Source organism: Amphibalanus amphitrite, unplaced genomic scaffold, assembly GCF_019059575.1.
Source record: "Amphibalanus amphitrite isolate SeventyFive unplaced genomic scaffold, NRLGWU_Aamphi_draft 000127F_arrow, whole genome shotgun sequence".
Classification (NCBI taxonomy): Eukaryota; Metazoa; Arthropoda; class Thecostraca; order Balanomorpha; family Balanidae; genus Amphibalanus; species Amphibalanus amphitrite.
Genome location: NW_024881622.1, coordinates 626884 through 641798, shown reverse-complemented (window position 1 = coordinate 641798; position 14915 = coordinate 626884). Strand labels below are relative to the sequence as shown.

General features: G+C 53.0%; 1 protein-coding gene across 2 annotated transcripts in view; it reads right to left on the bottom strand.

Moving 5' to 3' along the window:
* LOC122381784 (fibroblast growth factor receptor 2-like) overlaps positions 1 to 14915 on the bottom strand; it is a 67208-nt gene that overhangs the window by 1116 nt on the left and 51177 nt on the right. Inside the window, exons 4-14 of one of the 2 annotated variants that reach the window (XM_043366410.1) lie at positions 13661 to 13974; positions 13183 to 13380; positions 11556 to 11764; positions 8314 to 8455; positions 6959 to 7220; positions 5601 to 5791; positions 5125 to 5271; positions 2821 to 2963; positions 1792 to 1985; positions 983 to 1123; positions 151 to 256 (exon numbers count right to left, since the gene is read on the bottom strand). In XM_043366410.1, the coding sequence (XP_043222345.1) occupies positions 151 to 256; positions 983 to 1123; positions 1792 to 1985; positions 2821 to 2963; positions 5125 to 5271; positions 5601 to 5791; positions 6959 to 7220; positions 8314 to 8455; positions 11556 to 11764; positions 13183 to 13380; positions 13661 to 13974 (2047 nt within the window). Of the gene's footprint in view, positions 1 to 150; positions 257 to 982; positions 1124 to 1791; positions 1986 to 2820; positions 2964 to 5124; positions 5272 to 5600; positions 5792 to 6958; positions 7221 to 8313; positions 8456 to 11308; positions 11476 to 11555; positions 11765 to 13182; positions 13381 to 13660; positions 13975 to 14915 lie in introns of both variants that reach the window. The other variant, XM_043366411.1, reaches the window with a different exon arrangement.

The window sequence follows — 14915 nt, the reverse complement described above, 5'->3', positions numbered from 1 at the left end:
TCATCTTTCGATGAAACATTTGAGCCAAAATAACTGCTTCCCAAACTATTTTCTTGTTCCTCACGCCTACAGCAAATAGGCTCATCGAAAAAAAAACTCGACTGGAAGCCGTTCAGACACGCCAAATGTGCGCCTGCGGGCCCCTCTCACCTGGGGTGCTAGCGAGGTGAGTAGAGTACCCAGCTTCTCCACGAGCTCGGTGAAGGTGGGCCGCAGGTTGGGGTAGTACTCCCAGCACTGACGCATGATGTCATCCCTGGGGAACACACGACACATACGGGGTTACACGAGGACGCAATAAAATCGGGGCGGCAGGGTCAGAATGGCGACGAGACGGGGGATGAACAACAGATCCCTCACACGTCTGGAAGCAACATTGAAATGGGGGAAGGACGTAATGTATTCGCTGCACGTATTTTTCATCCACTTTGACATCCTAAACAAGCACAGGGATTACTCAAATTTAAGGATTACTAAAATGAATCATCCTCGATCGAATATGCAACAAATAGGTAAGGTATTTGCAACAGTAAACATATCCAGATCAAAGTTCACCATGTGAGCTCTGCTGGAACATCCGTGTGCAAAATCCCAGCACTAATGATTTATTTGTAGGAATCAATTATACTGCACTGGTTCCCACCGCCTCGTTCGCAAACAACTCTCCGATCGTCAAAGACTGGTAGGCCGGGGTCCGGGCCGCACAAGGCTATCGAATGGTAATTAACAACCACGCTGGCTCCAGCGGTCCGTATCGGTTACTGCGTGGCGCGCGCGCAGACGGCACTGTTTATACAGTTCAGTCTGTCTGGCTACCCTCGACCACCGAACAATATTCGGTAACAATTCCCAGTGAGGCCGCAGTGTCCGGCCGAGTCTGGCACCAGCCGCGCTCCGGACGGTGGTAAGGGCCCATATGTACTGTGTACCGACCACTGGGTACTACGGACCGGATCCTGTGTACTGGGTACTGAGTACTCACAGTTTCTGTGGACAGCCGGGCGGCCGCTCCATCCGGTAGCCTTCCCTCAGCAGGCTGAAGAGCTTCTCCACGTTGGGGATGCTCGGGTAGGGCATGCCGCCCATGGAGAAGATCTCCCACAGGAGGATGCCGAACGACCACCTGTGGAGGGAGGGATCAGCGTCAGTCGGCCGCGCCACTCGCCGGAGGTCGGTCTTAATCACACCGTCAACACTAGACTGAGTCAGCCGGCAGCGGCACCGCTGGCAATCATCAACACCCAGCAGCCAGAACAAATACCGGACCGGAGTGAGGCTTGTACGGCATGACGCCGAGGTATAATACCGCTCCAGTGCCGGCCCGTCCTTGTTTGTTTGTCAGGGAGAAAGGCGCAACAGACAGCACGCCTGTCACCGCCGTGGGTACGCGAACCCTTCGCCCTGTGCCTGCCGAGCCATGATTCACAGGGCTGGAAACCCCGAGGGAAAACGGCACCCACTGCGCCCTTAGAGACACTATTAGGTATCCTTACCACCCAAAGTGTCTCAAATTTCACACCGCTTCAATCCACACATATTAGACCATAAGCGATAAGACAATACTGTATAGGTACATATTTACCACAAAACATGATTCAAATCCTTTTGTGAGCAGGAAGCTCTACCATTCGTCCACGTAAGATGCCGCGCCATCTTTTGTCTGACATCACTTCGATGTTTATCCTCTTACGACATCATACTTCCCCTAGTTATTCCATCTCTTGGTAATTACGTCACACCACCCTACCTCCTATAACGTCATTCCCTCATATGACGTCACACACTACTCACACGTCTGACTGGGTGGTGTAGAGCCGCTCGAACAGCGCCTCGGGCGCCATCCATTTGACCGGCAGCCGGCCGTCCGTCACCTTGCGGTAGTACTCGTTGTTCTGGATGTCGCGCGCCAGGCCGAAGTCGGCGATCTTCAGAGTCTTGTTCTCACCGACCAGGATGTTGCGGGCGGCCAGATCGCGGTGGATGCACTGCGCAGGCGCAAACAGAAGTTAGAGACGAGCTATTCAGGGGGAAGGCTTGATGAAAAGTGTTTTGATCGAAACGAGGTAAAGAAAAAAAAAACGGTATTGACCGCGCACATGAAAACTAAGAGCTAGAGAATTAGGAGAGCGACTGATAATAAACTATCACGCTATCTGCTTGGATGCAAGACACGAGATTTGTCTAAAAACGTCTGTTCAAAGAATATCTCAGAAAATTTCCCACATGTGTGGAAACGGGGCAACGAAAAACATGAGGCGTAGAACAACATTATGGCCAAGCAGCTACACTAAACCGCCCATAACTACACGAGTGCTGACAGCGCTGAGCACCAAACGCCCCCGTACGTCAGCTTTGGAACACAGCGTGCGCACTAGTCGCGGGGTGGGCCGCTGGCGCCGCCACACTATCTGAGCAGCTGCCAGGCCCGAGGAGCCCACTCCCGTCTGGAGGCCAGCCAGCGGGGCGCCCATTCGGGAAGTCAGCGGCCATCACTGCGGCGCCGAGCGCCATTCCGCACAATTCAGGGCCCATCTCCGGTGGTCGGTCAGCCCCGTGTGACGTGACGTCTCGCGTAACGTGACGCTTTCATGCAACAGCGCACGGCTTCAAACGGAGACGCTGGCGGCGCGGACCGGGGTGGGGCAGTGCGCTGTGGCACGCGGCATTTGGCGACAGGAGAGCTTCCACCTGGGCGAGCTGAGCTGGTGGCCTTTGAGCAGAAATGTGGACAAAAGCGGAGACGCCAGTCTAGAGACCAACTAAGGTTGAGTGAGTATAAAAGAACACAACAGCGCCTCTAGGCGAGACGACCATGCGTACCTTTTTGGCTGCCAGGTACTCCATGCCCCTGGCCACCTGGTAGGCGAAGCTGGTCAGCTCCCTGACAGTGGGCGTCTCGTGATCGAACGCTCTCTCGTAGCCGGTGGTGTGGCGCCGCTCGCGCAGATAGGAGCGCAGGTTACCTGTCATCAAGAGAGAAGCTGTCAGCATCGGCCCGCAAGATCGAAAGATATTGTTCCTTGAGAAAACATAAAGAAAACACGGTACTAATGTACCACAGGGTGGAGTTATCCGCGATTCTGACACTGTAGCACTACGAACCCGAAAAGTAGCCACTAATTTAATAAATATTGTAGTACCGGGAGACCATTAGAACGTCTCCAGTAGTGTTGATGGGTTATGACAGGGGTATTCTGTGTGAACATATACACCCAGTGGCGTCTCAGGTTCCCTGTGCGCCATCAAAACGAACACTTACAGAGTAAACAAGCCAATTCAATACGGCCCGCCGCCGCCGGGCTCAGAAATAAACATATTCGGGCGGACAGTTGGCCACTGAAGTCGGTCCAAATCCGCTCCCGGGGCCGGCTTCTGGCAACGGCTGACCAAAGCCAAACAGAGCCCGTGCCAGCCATCACATGCATCTATCAATCAAAGCTCGCGGCTCTATCCGTCACTGCAATTCGCCAACAGAACTGGTTCCTGAGGCGGACTCTGTTCACGAAAAACGAACAGAGGTCACCTCCACTTACCCAGACAGACCACTGGGGTTCCAGAAATCCCAGACGGCGGTCTATATCCAGATATTTAGCAATCGGTGAATGAGGAGGCTAAGTAAGCCGAATAACTCCTTTGGATTTCAGTTCCAATACTGAGTCAAGGTTGCGATTTTTCAATCTAGTCGGGAACTGAGCATCATTGATACCCTTAATACCGATCCGAGCCATCATTTACGACAGAAACATATTGTATTTCTATTTCGAAGCCTGGCGGTGCGCCTTTTCTCTTTCGCACTTAACCCGCGCGGGGCTGGGGTCTCCAGCCGAACGCGCGGGGCTGGGGGGGGGGGGGTAAATTTTACCCCCCTGTTATCTCCCGAACTAACGGTCCGATTTGGAAAATTCAAACGCCAATCGAAAGCTCTCATCACGAACTACTAAAAACATGTACTTAATCTAAAGTTTGAGGTCAAGGTCAAGGTCAGGTCAAGGGTACAAATTGCAAGTTTCTACAGTAACGGCCTTGCACCGTAGTTGACGAAGAATGGAGTCATGGACTGAGACTGATCGCCCAAAACGTGTTCTTAGGCTACCAAGACAATATTCGTTGCATACAATATCATTCAGAGGTCAAGGTCAAGGTCAGGTCAGGTCAGGTCAGGTCACCAAAAAAACAAAATATAGAAAAGGGCATGTGCGACACATGTTTTATGGGTCATTTTACTCATAGAATTCAATAGGCACACTCAATAAGTGATATGGACCACCTCTGGATGAATTTCAGGTCGAGGTCAGGTCAAGGTCAGGTCAAGTGAGGTCAAATTTTGAAGTTGGTTGTTAAGGCCTAAAAAGGTGTCTATCTGATGCAGTTTTTCACGGCGAATCGAATGGTGCTATTTTTGTTTCCGTACGAGGTCTAGAACTTCCAAAAAAGTCATTTTTCAAAAAATTTGTGTGTCGTGACGTCATAAAATTTTGAATAACTCCCACATTTTTGAACCGATTCTTCTAAAATTTGGTATGTAGGTGCACATAGACCACTTCTCTGACATATATTCCGGTTTTTTCGATAGACTCAAAATTTTGGATTTTATAATGATCTTCCCAAAAAAGTCAGTTTTTTGAAAAAAATTAGGCCAAAATCCAAAATTTTCAAAAAACCGAGATAGCCATTTGATAGACAAAGTAAAATTACGTATAACCTTTTTTGTTACGTCTTGATTCCTTTAAAAATGAAGATGTTAGCGGCGTTTGAACTTTTGCCGTTTTTGAGGCGAAAATGACGAACATGACGTCACTAAAACGTCAATTTCTCAAAATTTTTCCGACGGATTTCGCTCAAATTTTCAGGGAACGTGTCAAATTGATGTAAGAAAAGGTACTGAAAGTTTTGCGGCGCTGCGCGCCGCCGTTTTTGAGATATCGCAAAAATTCGCGAGGGGGGGTAAAATTTACCCCCCCCCAGCCCCGCGCGGGTTAAGGTCCATCACTCAAAAGACAGTGGACCACTCTGCCCATTTTCAGTGTTCCATCTACACTCTGCCCCCACCTCCCGTTTCCGTTCCCTGAGTGCGCCTCCCTGAGTGCCCCCCCCCCCCTTCCGGTTGCTTAGTGCGCCACTGACCGTGCGGGGCGAACTCCACGATGACGAGCAGCGGCCCGTCCTGGGTGCACGTGCCGATCAGGTTGATGATGTTGACGTGCCTGCCGATCATCTTCATCACCTCCATCTCGGAGACCAGGTCCATCAGCTCGGCGTCCGTGTGACCCTCTGCAGGTCACAGAGGTCACTGGTCACACTGGGCAACAGGTCACACTGGGTCCCATAGGTCACAGATCACAGGACACATTTGAAGACGCTAACTTCCGTCAAGTCACAAAACTTTGAATAGTGATTTCCTCATTGCTCAAGAGTTCGGCATTGCATTGCATTGCATTACATTATCATTACCCAACAAAAGATGTAAATAAATGACAGCATTTCTATTTGTTGTTCATCGAATTCAAAATTAGCAATGCTCAAAAGCTCACACCAGTAATCGCATTAAAACGCAACCTACTGCCACTATCCATACAGCACAGCAGTATCCTGATACATACCCTTCAGCATTTTGACGGCCACCGTGACGCTCGAGTTGGGTTTGGCCGAGCCGTCCAGTGCACCACGCACCACCCGTCCGAAGGCTCCCTCTCCGAGCTGTTTGCCGAGCTGGAGGCGGGCACGCGGGATCTCCCAGCCCGGGTCAACGGGCAGTTCGTAGGCCGACATCACGGAGCCCTCCTTGCTCGGTCTGACGGGAGGAGAGAGAAGAGGGGGTTAGTTAAACGAGGGACGATGGTATGGAATGGGAGACGACAGCGAATAGAATGACGAGGGGAAATGATGATAAATCATCAGGAGAGTTCCGAGAAATAGGGGCTTTTATATAACTGTCGCTAGTGTACAGCTCGATAGAAGTATGGAAGTGTTTCGTCATTGGTTATGAGGAATGATGACCACGTGTTTCAAACATTCAGGGATGTGTTTCAAACAGATTTTGCTCACATTGACCGGTCAAAGATCCAAATGTGGCATGACCATGACGGAGGTCACCAGGCAGATAATTCGCCTATCCATTCCCTCGAATACATGTCAACTCCTTACACATCCGTCTCACAGCCACCACGGCTTCAGTCGCCACCCGCACTCTTCCAGCCAGTGACGAGCAATACCAAAAACGCTCCGCCATCTACCAAGAACGCGTCATTCGGTGCGGCGGTGGGTTTGTCGCTCAAAACACCTCACAATCTCCAAAACATGTAAACTGACGCCCGACTGGCTCCAGCCCGTCGCGGCGGATTCCGCCAGAGCGCCGGTAAACGCTGGCAGAGCTGACGGAGCAGCCCTGCCGTTTGGAGCGGTCTGTGGCGGCAGCGGTAGCGGTAAATATCCGGCTCTAGTTAACCTGACCGCTGCTTCGTTGCTGCTCCAGGGGTTTAATCTGCCACCAACGCATCGACAGACTGATTTCAAATCGACTAACTGAGGCGGCAATTTGCTGGAAATTAACAAACACTGTCAAGCTTAACCTTTCAGTTTCCGAAAACAAGTGGTATTTTAGAAAGGAAATAAATAAACATATGTTCCACGCATTAACCATAGCACAAATGCGTCACGATAAACAATCGTTCCGTTTCTCGGCTCGAGTTCGGTCTATTTTGGTCCCCGCGGCGGCGGCGGTGACGGCTCCAACCGTGGGGCTGGCGAGGGTGAGCCCCGTCCGGCCACCCTAATCACCGTACACACAGGGACACCACCCTACGCCAAACAACCGCAGTCGGTGGCAAAACAAACAAACACGCCGCGACTCCCTCACCAGCATCCGTCAATTTAGATCCCTGTCGGGCCGTCCTGCGTGAGGGTAATTTGTAAAGCCTAACCTCTACTGCACTAGTACTGTCCTCAGCCCGTTACTCACTTGCAGCGTTCGATCCGGATGGTTGGTGCCACGATGGTGCCGTTGGCCAGCATGTTCTGGTGGTCGATGATGACCTTCTTCGTCATGGCGTGGAACGCGTTGGCCTTCTCTACGGCCCGCTCCCGCTCGCGCCTCTCGAGCCTCATGCGTCCGTAGAAGCGCGCCACCAGGATGATACCGGCCAGCACCAGTACGCCGAACACCACACTCAGGATGACGGTGATCCGAGAGTGGGCCAGCGGAACTGGTATCTCCTCCAGCGCTGTGGGCAAAAGAGGTAGATGGTTAGAACTGGTGAAATAGTGAAAGGGTGAGAGTTGATAATAGGGAACAGAGGACGGAATAGAACAAAATGCAAGCGTACAGGAAGGAAACTTATCACACAAGTGGATCAAAGTATTACGCTGTAAGTGGCGTAATGATGTGTGATGGCTTGACTCAACACGAGCCGGGCTCTGGATCTGTTAATCATCAAAAAGCCCCACAGACGGCCACCAAAATGCCACGGAGTGCATGAGCCAGCCGTTCACAAAGAAACCAACATAAAAGTCACGTTATGTGCCCACATTTGGCAGGTACCTGCTGGATCAATTCACTCGTACATAAATACCTCGAGCTAAAACCACCGAACATAATCATCATCGGGCAAATGGCTGCATTTTATTCCGTGATACCCCAGACGGCCGCCCTAATCTGACATAATGCCGGGCGGCACGAAGGTCGGCCGGTCGGTCGGTTTTGCCGTTCACATCGAGTCTGTATCAGCGTGCGGGGAGTGAGCACCGAGCACGGCCCAGTCGGCCGTAGTGAGCACGTCTGCAGTGAGCACGCCCCAGTCGGCCGAACATGGTCTGGATGACGGCACAGTGACGCTGTCCCAGACTGACCGGCGACGCGGGGAATGAGTGGCGCAGGGTCTGATCTATGTGAGAGGCTGAAGCATAGACCGCTACATACCACAGAAATATATAGGTCTATGGCTGAAGAAAGGTAGAATTGGGAAAGAGAAAGTGGCGGAAGGGGAAAACGTTATAGGAGTTCCCACAGAAAACACTCATACCTTCGAGTACAGAGCTAATATTTAGACTCAACGAATTCAACACTTGAACAAATGTAGGAACATTAGGAAATCCCAGGCCTTCTGTAGAAGGCTTCAGGATGAAGCCAAGCGGAATATCACGAAAATACCGGAATCGCTGCGGAAAGGACATGCAACATTTCAAACCCCCAACAGCTGAACTGAACTATGAAAGGCTGACACACTCCGCTTTTACCACGTCACAGAAGACGCCTAGGAACAACAGCCCCGCAGCCCGCAGCGTGACATCACCTGGCGTCCATCAGCCAGCACTTACGTTCGAGGACGGTGAGATAGGCCCTGGCGTGCGCCTTAGCCAGCGTGTTATATGCGATGCACGTGTAGAAGCCGGTGTCGTTCAGGGTGACGTTGTGGATGACCAGTCGCTGCTTCGTCGAGATGTCGAACCTGCCTCCGTCCTGCGCGGCGCCAGACAGCATCGTCAGGCAGGCACAACGGCGATAGTGAGACAGCGACAGAGCGACCCGGCGGCCGGCGTGACGGGTCCCGTGTTACCCCGCGTCCGGCATTGAATTTAATCGGTCCCATAAATTAGCCCGGACGTAATGAGGCACATTTCGTGATTAAACACATCACAGGGGTGAGCAGTGAGCACGGCTATATGTAGTCTGTCTCGGTCGGGCGGTACGGCGGCGGGGGAGCTGGGACCGAATCAGGAGGCTGTCAGGGGGAGAGGTTCGGAGCTCAGGACAGCGGTCTGACCAGCGCTCAGACCAGCGCTGGCCGGAGGTGGAGGGTTCGGCCAGTGCTGGCACCAACCGCCGTGATTTATCATTCGCTAAATGTCAAACGCACATCATGCAGCGGCCACATTGGAAAAACGTGCAAAACACCACACTCGAGCTCAATTTACAGGTTGGCCGACAAAAAATGGATGCGATGCATGTTATTCGACTAATAATGTTCATGAATTCATGGACGTCCTTCGCTGCCTGTTACGTAAGGGAAAAATGATCAAGGTTTTTGTGATATCGATTTCAAGAAATACATGTTGCATGTGTGAAAAGTGTATCGCTTCACTCTTTCCCTGATACTAAGTAAGTGAATAAATGTAATCTAAACAAGAAACCGCAAACATATGTAGGTACTTCGTACAAACAGAAGAAAGTCAAATCAAGACAACGCCCCGAAAGACCCCACAGCGGCCCGGTGCCTCTTAAACATTTCTCTATTCAGCTCGCATCCTGACTGCAAAGTGCAATATGCCTATGCACTTACAGCCGTCACGATATCTTACATTTACTACATCCCACCCTGTCTCGGATACCGCTTTTCCGGGCCCACTTCTATCGGGATTCAGGGCACCACCTTTTCCAATTCCATCTCCCTCCTGTGACAGTGACGGACTGCCCAGCTGTTGGCGGGGGCCAGGTTTGCCGCCCGTGCGCCGTTTTCGCCCGCTGCGCCACGGACCGGGTCGCCGCGGTGCAGTACCGATTGACGGATGCCTTCAGGTTCAGCCGCCCGTGCGGCGGCCTCTTTCCAAAGAAAACACGACCGGCGCGCAGGGCACGCCCGGACTGCAGCCGTCAGTGGCAGCTCGGAGCCTGCAGCCACCGCCTAATGGTGCGGGTGGGAGCCTATAGGGCCTCTGATACCCTGCCATCAGAATCGCGCTAACGAAACTCACTGAGACGGCTATGTTCTATCTGACACGAGCTGATGAGAGCCCGACGTGGTCGACAGTCCATCTGCCTCTTCGAAAATTTCGAAGGGTAAAACTCAGAGGCTTAGAGATAGCACCTAAATGTTCCTCTCGTGCCGATTTTTTTGAAATACCTATGGGACATGGCGTGGAAATCTACTGTCATATTTCAGAGTTGCAAATACACAACAAACGTCAACCGTTAAAACATCCGTTCCCGGTTTATTGGTCCCAGCTCGGGCGCCCAAAACAAACCTATTTCCTACCCACACGCCCCAAACCAGGTCACCCGAAATAGGCGCTTCCTGCGGCAGGCGGTGGCCCAGAAAACCTGACTGACAGCCAGCTCGGAGAGCACTCAGCCGTCGGCTCCGGGCGCCTCTGACGGGCGCTCAAACCTCGGGGTTAGTCCGGTCAATGTGTCCGAACACTATGGACAGACGGATCGGGCAGCCAGAACATACATCACAGAGCCGGCTACAGCTCTGGAGGTGTATCAGACCCAGCCAAGGGTGAACACTCGGCCAGCTAGCATGGCGGGTGGCGGGGTGAAGAGCCGCAGGGAAGCGGAAAGGAGAGATGTGTTCGAACACAGAAAGATCAGTGGACTGTCCGGAAGGTGGATAGGTGATAACGTGATGACAGGCGGACTTGGTCTGGAAGAGACAGGTACAACATTGGAAGCTACAGTGATCGACACATTCCCTGTACTTCGGCGATGGGTACAAGTCGATGAAATGGCAAACATAAACAAACCCGGAACTGTTTGAGAAGTATCCCGTAGCGTCGACAAGGATGAGGAAACTTGGAGGTGTTGAAAGCCGTATCGGCACTGTACACAAAACCAGGAAACGGTTTTGAAACCCGACCCACTATGTTTGACATGATCAGTTCCGGTTGACCTACCCACAATGCCTTCCCAGCCGCGATCAATGCCGTGATCAATGCCTCACAATGCCTCCCCGGCAGCCATTCGAACAACGGAAGCTTGATCAGACCAAAAGCTGTGGTAGCTCCACGTCAGCTCTCGGCTCAAGTGGCTATATGGCCCGATCCGGCGGAGGTTACTAAGACCGGCGTCTGTGACCCAGCCGAGGTCGGCGACCTGGCTGACGAAGAATTAGTCGACGAAGCTAGCGACTGCACTCCAGTTAGTCGCGTGTCAGAGAACAAAGCCCACAGGAACTCGGCTCAGCATTCCATGCACGACATGCGATATTAGAGACGGGGTTAGCTCAGCGGCTCAGCGGCTCAGCAGTTCAGCAGCTCGGTAGTTGGCGGCTCAGCAGATCAGCCGGTTAGTACACTTCAGCTCCAGCCAATGACGTCATTAGAACAAATCAGCACACGGCGGCAGGAACAGCAAAATCGGCAGACAAAATTGACATCGAAATCCAGCTCAGTCAGCATCCGAAATTTCGAAAAAGTCGAAGTCTGGAAATCCTTTTCCTTCTTCAACTCTATCAACAACACCATGCACAGGACATGCGATTCGTGGACTCGGCCAGCCATTTACAACACGTGCGCCACGTGGCGTCACTCGGCGTCTCGTGGTGTTCCGTGCAGAGCCGTGCAGTCGTGCGGAGCATGCGATCAGACCCGCTACCTGGAGTTTGGTTACGTGTGCGCCGGGCGCGGCCGTCGCCGACCAGTACCAGTCGAGCTGACTGTGCATCCCGGCCGTCACCTCGCACACAAAGTTGGCCTGCTCGCCCGTCACCAGCGTCACGTTACGCGGCGCGCGCGTGATGATCGGGTGCGGCTGCGGCGGCGCTGTGGACACGGGCGGGTCGGTCAGAGTCGGCGGGCCGCGGCGGGTCGGGCCGGGCCAGCCGGCCGGCCGGCGCGCTCACCTGTTTCTCGTTAATCGCCTGCCGGTTCAGCCGGTCCATGTCGGCTAGGTCCCGTACGTGAACCGTGTTGTTCTCGGAGAACACCCAGAACAGATCCATCTCCCAGTCCCACGAGCCGAGACAGTCGAACGTGGCGTTCTCGCCGATAAACGCCGTCACGTTGAGCGGGTAGCCTTCTTCGATGCACGGCATGACCAGCACGGCCGCGTCTGGAACCGTCGACGGTGGCGCCCGACGGCGGCCTCTCCGTCAGCACACAGCACAGCAGGCAGCACAGCACAGCACAGCAGGCAGCACAGCACGACAGGCAGCAGGCAGCGAGACCGACAGGCAGGGGACGACGCAAATGTGCTGAGTAGGGGGAGTACATACAGCACACACAGGCAAACTGTGGGGCGTGAGGGTCTAACGAAAGGGAAGGCGTTATGGTATCATGCATGGGTGGTGAGCAGACAAACAGTGTCAAACTTGACAGGTTAATATATGCAACACATGCACAGCACACAGTTAAAATGAACACGGGACAAGGGCAGATGGGACACTCTCCTATCTCCGAGTAAAATGGCTTGTCGCAATACTTGACAGCTAGTCTTTCACACATCCATATAACCGTCTGAGCATGTTACACACCACACATCACAACAAAACGCTACAAGATACAGTGCTAAATATCACACAATGAAACACTTTACAGCTCAACACATCTCGAACATCAACAGAACAGCTTAGTATTTTGACATGTCACTCGTTCGCCACCTCCCACACGATTCAGCTTCGTGACCGTTGCGAGAGCGCTATTAGCTTCAGACCACTGACCAAAGACCACAAACTACCGCTTGCAAAAGTTTCACCACAGCCGCTCCCCCGCATACTCTTCTGAGAAGGAGCCGAGCCGCCGTGCGCCGTTCAGCACATGTGCGCACCCGATCCCACCAACCCCACCAACGCCGCCATCGCCACAAGGGGCGCCCGCGCAGGGTACCGTTGGCTTGGTAGCGGTGGTAACGGTAAGAGTAAAGATGGTGACACAGGGTCGTCAACTGTTGACTATGACGTGAGGAAGCCCTATGAGTTGGCGCACGTTCACAAGAATTGATTATGACGAGAGAAAATGACCCACTGACACGCCACAAAATAACATGGACAAGTAGCTGCTGCACTGGAGACCACAGACAGTGTTGTTCACTGACAAGACACAACAAAGTCATGCTGAATACTTCCAGCGCCCCCTCCCCTCACAGCCGCTAATAACATCCCAATATGCAGCATGCCAACTTCAAGGGGCAGCGTCTGAACCGTATTGAGTTACAGTACGCATCGTACCTCACAGAGCAAGGGAAAGGTCCCGCATAGGTCAGGTCTGGTCACTGAGACGATAAATGGGATGCAATTTTAAGGCAGGTGACCGGACTAGGAGGGCTTTTTTACTAAGTAGGTACACCATGGTAGCAGAATTAAGAATGATTATCTTTAAGATTGTGTACCAGGGAATTTTGCTGGCATTGACACAAGCATCAGGAGAGGAAGAGGTGACGTGAGTTCATACACATCATGCATGTTATCTCCACTTTGTTGATCTCACTAACTCATGCTTTCCATTCTCTCTCACTAACCCTCATCCACTCACCGTTGGCCTCGAGGTAGGTCATGTGGCTGACCTCCCCCAGCCCGTTCCTGCCGACGCACGTGTAGTTGCCGTTGTCGTACTGCCTCATACTGGGCACGAAGAGCGAGTAGCGGCCCACCTCCACGTGGCTGACGGTGTGAGAGCTCTCCGACAGGGGCCGGCCGTTGTACAGCCACTGGATCTCCGGAGCCGGGGAACCTGCGACCAGGGAGGTGCGGTGGTTATTGGCTAGCGACGGAGCGACTCAGTGAGGAGATACAAGGGGATACATTAGGTGGGTTTAAAAGTTTGGATTTAATTAAACTCGAAGCTTGTTGGTCACGTCTTAATCATAAATCAAGGGATAAGGGAGAAACTCAAGTCGTTGCGTGAGCTTTCCTTCAGCAACTTCCGTTATCAGCATGTTGTGTCACCTTCTCCCTCTTTCTGTCCCGTGCCACATTCACACAATCCTCACCCTTCCCCGTCCCTGACTGACCTTTGATGTGGCAGCAAATGGTCACCGGGTCCCCGAGGGGCACGGCCTGCATCCTCCTCAGTTCGTCCTTGTTGGCAAAGTAGGGCTTAGTCTGCTCTCCGGTCTGATTTCCCATCTCCTCCTCGTCCTCCCAGCCGCACTCGTAGCCGTCCATGTACTGGCTGTCGATCTCGGGCAGGTCAAAGTCATAGAACTGCTCCTCCGACACGACGACAGTGTAGTTGATCCACCGTGGCGACTGCTCCGGGCCGGCCTCCGAGATCAGACAGCTGTACGAGCCGGCGTCCGACAGCTGGATGTTCCGCAACACCAGCCTGTGGCGGAAGGAGAGGTGGGTCAAATGTGTGCGGGAGAGAGAGAGAGAGAGAGAGAGAGAGAGAGAGAGAGAGAGAGAGAGAGAGAGAGAGAGAGAGAGAGAGAGAGAGAGAGAGAGAGAGAGAGAGAGAGAGTCGGCTTTAGCGGGTGAGTTGAGAGAAAGAGCGACGCGATGTGATTCATGGACGGGGTTTGATATTCGGGATAAGAGGCATCCACTGTGCGCTGGATGAGGCAGGTGTCTTGGGGATAAATTCACAGCTCACGCCTTTCAGGCGTGACTGAGCCACAGCGCAGGTGACAGGTGTTAAATCAGTAGCTCACCACTTATTGAATAGCCACGGCACGTGCGCAGGTGTATTCATCGGTAAACTTATGAATGCTTGGCTTGCAAAATCTTGAACAGTTTTGAGCGCAGGTATTTTTGAGTAACATTTACTGATATTTTCAATCACCACTTGTGTCGACAGTCGCCATACAGTCGCCATCATAACATTCACTGATAAAAAAACAAGCAAAGAAATTGATGCACTGGCACTCAGTCACGAACATATTCCTAAAATCTGAATCGTCTATGCAAATATGAAATCGCCCGGCCTCCCGGTGCGCCGGGTAGCTGCCAGACGCGGCACGGCACAGCCGACCGGATCCTGTATGTGGAATCCATACGGGATCATCCAGTCGTCTAGGAGCGGCCGCCTACTACGAGCCCCAGCCGGACCCGATCCGGCCGATCTGGCGAGCGCGCCGCTATGGTAATGCCTCTGAATACGGTCTACAGTGCGGCGTCGGCAGCGCACGAGCCCCCTAACCGGCGCCCCGCGGCCCCGGAGCTTCCCATACACCCAGCTGCGCCGAAAACCGGCCGCAGCATTAGCAGACACCTACTTAGGGTGTCGGCCCCGATCAGGGGGCGGTCTGTAATGGTAAACGATGGGCG